At 33.5% G+C, this 5320-nt stretch overlaps 1 protein-coding gene across 1 annotated transcript; it reads left to right on the top strand.

Moving 5' to 3' along the window:
- Positions 1 to 1365: 1365 nt before the first annotated feature.
- Positions 1366 to 4139, top strand: LOC117108434. The gene is made up of 2 exons (XM_033250447.1): positions 1366 to 1560; positions 2805 to 4139. Exons 1-2 carry the CDS (start codon positions 1515 to 1517, stop codon positions 3164 to 3166), a joined length of 408 nt encoding a protein of 135 aa, XP_033106338.1. The 5' UTR covers positions 1366 to 1514; the 3' UTR covers positions 3167 to 4139.
- The last annotated feature ends 1181 nt before the right edge of the window (positions 4140 to 5320 follow it).

Raw genomic sequence — 5320 nt, 5'->3', positions numbered from 1 at the left:
ACATAATGTGAGAAAATGTGGTCGAACCAAGACCAACAGCTTTCAAACTATATAAGATGATAAGATATACCTGTCACTTAAGTTGGAATAACATCCCTCTTTAATTTAAGCTGCCTGTACTGGATTATTAACTACTTGAGTGTAATTTTTGAGAAAATATTCTAATGGGAGGGAGGGGCCTTTTTGGATGAATATATTATGCCTAAAACTAAACATTCTTTTTAAAAACCAGCTTTTTCAAAGAAATTACAACCTTTGAAATTACATCTGTTATAATTATGAAGTTCAATTTTTCAAACTAAAGAGCATTTTTGTTTAAAAAAAAAACTTGAATCTGTTTGATTTCATTTTTAAATATGGTCTTGAATTGGAGGTCATTTTGTCACTTGGTACTTGCTAAGTGGTCATCTGAAAAGTGCACGCACACATCAATCCGAAAACACCATGACATACATCAGTGACAGCTTTTTTGCATGACCACAACTTTTTATCCCCTTCCCACACCAGACAGGCCTCGACCGACACGAATGATCGGATTCACTCTATCGTGTACCATACAATATTTCTGTGATTAATTTAGCCCCCATAATCCTTGTTGCTTGAAGTTCTGTTAGTCCTAGCCATGTAACATTCTGGCTGTAATTGACCGATTTTTTTTTCAGTTGCTTTTATAAAACTTTATAAAACAACTATTAAAAACTATTTTTTTTAAATAGGCCTAATAATAATAATAAAGCAGTTAAACTGTATAATGAAAATCCGAAGACCGTTTGCTCCAAAGCCTGGTAATATCGGAAAACATGCATAACATACAATTTCCTCTGCTCAAAATCTTATTAAGAGGCATAGGAAATGGCAAGTTTTTGTCTTTTTTTGTCTTGAGAAAAAAATCTTTGGTCTGCAGGATTTAAAGCCAGGACTCTGGGATTGGGAGAGTACTGTATCTACAAAATTGCAGGTACATTCGTAATTATCTTAATTTTTTTAATAGACTTGTCCTAAGTACTAGGCCTAAATACTGTACTTTTATTGTTCTTCCGGAGTGAATAAATTATTAACAGCAAAACTCCATACTTACTTAAACAAAAAATGGAGGATAAGCAATTTAGAAACAAACATTTGCTTCCTGTGATATCAGGCACTGTTGAATATCTATGGACTATATAAATTCGAGTATTTTTTCCCGAATTTGAGGGGGCTAGATCTACTTTATAGCTCACATGTTGCTCCAAAGCTTACCTTGAAAACGTCTTTGAGAAAACTAAACTTTAAAAAAAACCTAGTGTAATAAATGTATTGATGAAAGATTGATCAGTAACGCGTGACGTCGATTGAACCATGACCCAGTAAAAGGCATTAGTAAGCTCAGTACACCCACAGCGACAATCGCATATCAAATAAAGCTTCGTTGAATTTCCCTTCTAATGACCCTCTAAGTTTGAGTAAGTTTCTCAAGGCTTTGTAACTTTATTTCACTTTTCAAAGACTGAAGTGTGTATTCGACCATCAGTGCAATGCATTCTTTTAAGGGTTTTTTTGTAGTTGGCGTATTCTATTTAGGTAAGTTTATATACATTTTTAAAGGTATTGTCAGATATTCTCTTTGACCAGCATCTTTTATTTGTCTTATTTTAGAAGTGGGCAGTTCGTAACATGCGCAGTAACGGATCCAGAGTTGTTTGCAGAGGGTAGGGGAAGTGTGACTGGCAATTTAGGACATATCGTCCGAAAGGACTGGGATTATGGTCTATACTGCAGGGGCTGGGTTTTTAGGACGGTTCCAATAATCGTAGAGGTCTCATATGTAAATTATTTACACTGATTAGTGTTTCTGGCTGCTGCCGGAAGTGAGTGGGAGTGGGGGAATGGGAGGTATGTTGGGGATGGACATTTTCCCCTTTCTGTATCCACCACTGTGGATAACTAATCCAATATTCTAATTCTTGTAGGGTCAATTTATAGTTTTCCTTTAAGCACATAGTTAATAAGATGTCATTCTTAATTGCAATGTTGCAATTACAAAGTTAGTATTCATCTTATGAAGCTTCAAGCATAGTAGAACAAAGGTTTTCATTTAAAAATAAAAGGCTAGAACGTGAGCCAATCCCCAAAGAAGGGGATTATCCTCCTATAATCTATTTAATGCAAACCTTAATAATTTATGAATAGGGTAAAGTTTATTGTCAGTAACCCCTGTCATTTTTAATTACCCCTCCCATTAAGCAGTCCTAAATAGTGAACCTGCGCTCCTTATTATATATTAACAACGGCTCTCTGGGAGAAAATGTCGCATGCTTTCGATAAAAATTATGAGCATTTGATGTTTTACACAGAGACCAACAGCTAATAATGGTTGACTAAAAATTATCTTAAAGATGTATTGTCCCTTGCTAATATCAAAAAATCATAACAAATAATTTTGAAATAAACTTTGCTCATATTAAAGTAGCATAAAAGTTATTAACTTGTGCGTACAAACTATTGAGTTAAAAAAATGTGTACCCTGATTTTTAAACTAAAAGCATTATAATGAAAATAATAAAACACTTCCAGTGACTGTGTTTCTATCAGTTTTCGCTATAAACTGATGGGTAGACATTTTTTAAATACACTAATTTGTATGTTCAAGTTGATAACTTTTATGTTACTTCAAAATGGGCAAGTTAATTTCAAAAAATATTTTTATGATTTTTTTTTTGGTATTTAGCATTGAACAATACATCTTTAACTTCAGCTCTCTTGCTACTTAAAGAAAAACAATAAAATCAAGATGTGCTACTGTTTCTTTTCTTTACAATTTTCAGTGTGTACAATGGCTCAGATGGAATCTGAATCCGAATCAGAGAGTGTCAAACAGTCGTCGTCCGTATCTGAAATTGAAAATAACAGCGGTGAATCTGAGGGTCAGAGCGAAATCGAAAGTGAGAGTGAAGGCTCTGACGGTGGCGGAGAAGCTCCTGAATCAAGCGCCACCATAATATCAAACGGCAATATCGAAGACAGTTACACACAGCCCCCACCCTCAGGGGATGTTAATTTTCTAGGCACAATAGAAAGCACAACTTCAGTAGTCATAGGCGCTGTCGTTGCTGCAGTCGGCATTGTTTCGATAAGCGCAGCGGTTGCTGTTTATGTGATGGTTCAACGGAGAAAACAAAGGCTATAGGCCTAGTGACATAGATGTATAAATACCGTCTGCTGAATCATCAATGGACTATGCCATATGAAGGACAAAATGGACACTATAAGCTATTTAATTTCTAATCTTTTATGTCATTAGAGGTCCCTATTAACAGTGCAATCTACCAAAACAAATTCAGACAAACCACAGAATAAAGAGTCACGTGACTCTCACGAGCACCTGCATATTTCAATTGAAAATGTAAATATTCTGAGCTCTTCGTTTTTGATTAGTAGAGCCAAATGTAGTACACACTTTATGTCGTCAGGGCAGTTGCAGCACTCCTTATAAACCAGATTTAGTTTAGTCATATTGTAAGAATACAAATGCATGAAATTATCTTTCCATTTGTGAAGAAATAGACAGGCATAAATCAGAAATAAATAAGAAAAATACCAATAATAAAAACTGTATACCTCTATATATCATTTTAACTATTTAAATATCAGCCATACATATTGTACATCTTCTAAATATGTAAAAACCATTACTAGTATATAACAAAGAAACGAAGAGCCAAGCAGGTGGTAAACCCGAAAACACTACATAATTAGTCATTACCAAAACTATTTTTTTAAAGTGAGTCAGAAGCCTATCAAATATAAGTATTGACAGACATTGCAAAATAGTATTTACAAAGAAATAGCTACAAGTATTTTCAACAGTTATGAGCGAAACGAACACTTGAGTCATCCAGGATTTTGAAAGTACTTTCGAATGAGTTCAGATTTCAGTATTCTCCAGGTTATTAGGACCTACGCCTATGGATTAAATACGAAAATCTTGGTTAAAAGGCAGGTGACCGAAGGTACCAGGACAAAAAGCAAAACTAATTACCACGATCCGCATTTCAGACGTTACCGTAATTTCGTTCTAATATTTTTTTTTTGCAATATCATCAATTCTGCCTTTAATATTTACCAATTTTAATCAAAATAAACAGTTCATGTTTTACTTAGTGGTTTACATGGTGTGTCATTGTCAACGTTTGTATATATATATATATATATATATATATATATATATTAATTAAGATAGCCGTTAACACTGTTAAATTATATATAAAACATCAAAGACAGTAAATACAGTGTTCGAATAAAGAACTTAATATTAAATTAATATATTATTTATTTATAGGACAACATTCGTTGAGAGCTATGCTACACGATGCATTATTATTTACTGCATTTACCTTTCTTTGATGATTTATATATATATATATATATATACATATATATATATATATTAGATAGCCGTTAACACTGTTTAAGTAAATTATTACCTTGCGGATAAACGATAGAATGGCTTTTCCTTGTTAATTAACGGACGCACAAAAGTGCAGTTTCTATCATTAGATAATTAAATTGACTGGTAATTAATGTACACATTCTCAGAAGGGTATGAAATCAGCAAAGTGTTAGATATGTGTCTAATTGAAAATCGAACACTTATTTGAGTCTTAAATGAGGAATTTAATTTAATGTTTTAGTTTTTTAACCACAGGCAGCAAGACATATCTTTAATATAGTTGCTGTTATGAAAAACATTATAATGCAGCAATCCTTCACAATTTTGACATGAACTGACTGTATGTTGTGAAAAGTTAACGCGCTCGAATAAGCACAAAAAAATAACAGACTCCTTAACTATGCGCAGTGATTGCCCGGCTTTACAAATAGGCCTACATGATATTATACTAGAGGCATGCAATGGGTTTGCTTCATATAAATTAACACGGTCAATACGTATGTGAATATCATGCACTTATTTGACCCACGTACATGTGAGCTATTTCACAACTTAGGCTAACAAGCATTTACTTGCAGCAGATATTCTAGTAATTATAGTAAATGATCAATGCTAGAAGAATGCACGCTTCATTGACATTTTATGACTAAACACTAAATCTGATTACTTAGAAAATCAAGTCGACACATCGAAAACATTGATCAGAAGTCTCAGCGTTTTCAAAAGCCAATAGGCATGTACAGAGGAATCCATACATACATACACCCCCACCCCCACCAAGAGCACCCCCACACACATACACACACACACATATATATATATATATATATATATTATATATATATGTATAGGCCTATATATAGGCCTATATATATATATATAGGCCTATAT

Source organism: Anneissia japonica, unplaced genomic scaffold (genome assembly GCF_011630105.1).
Source record: "Anneissia japonica isolate Jap-2015-1 unplaced genomic scaffold, ASM1163010v1 scaffold26_len2425191_cov177, whole genome shotgun sequence".
Lineage (NCBI taxonomy): Eukaryota > Metazoa > Echinodermata > Crinoidea > Comatulida > Comatulidae > Anneissia > Anneissia japonica.
This window is presented reverse-complemented; position numbering and strand designations above follow the sequence as displayed.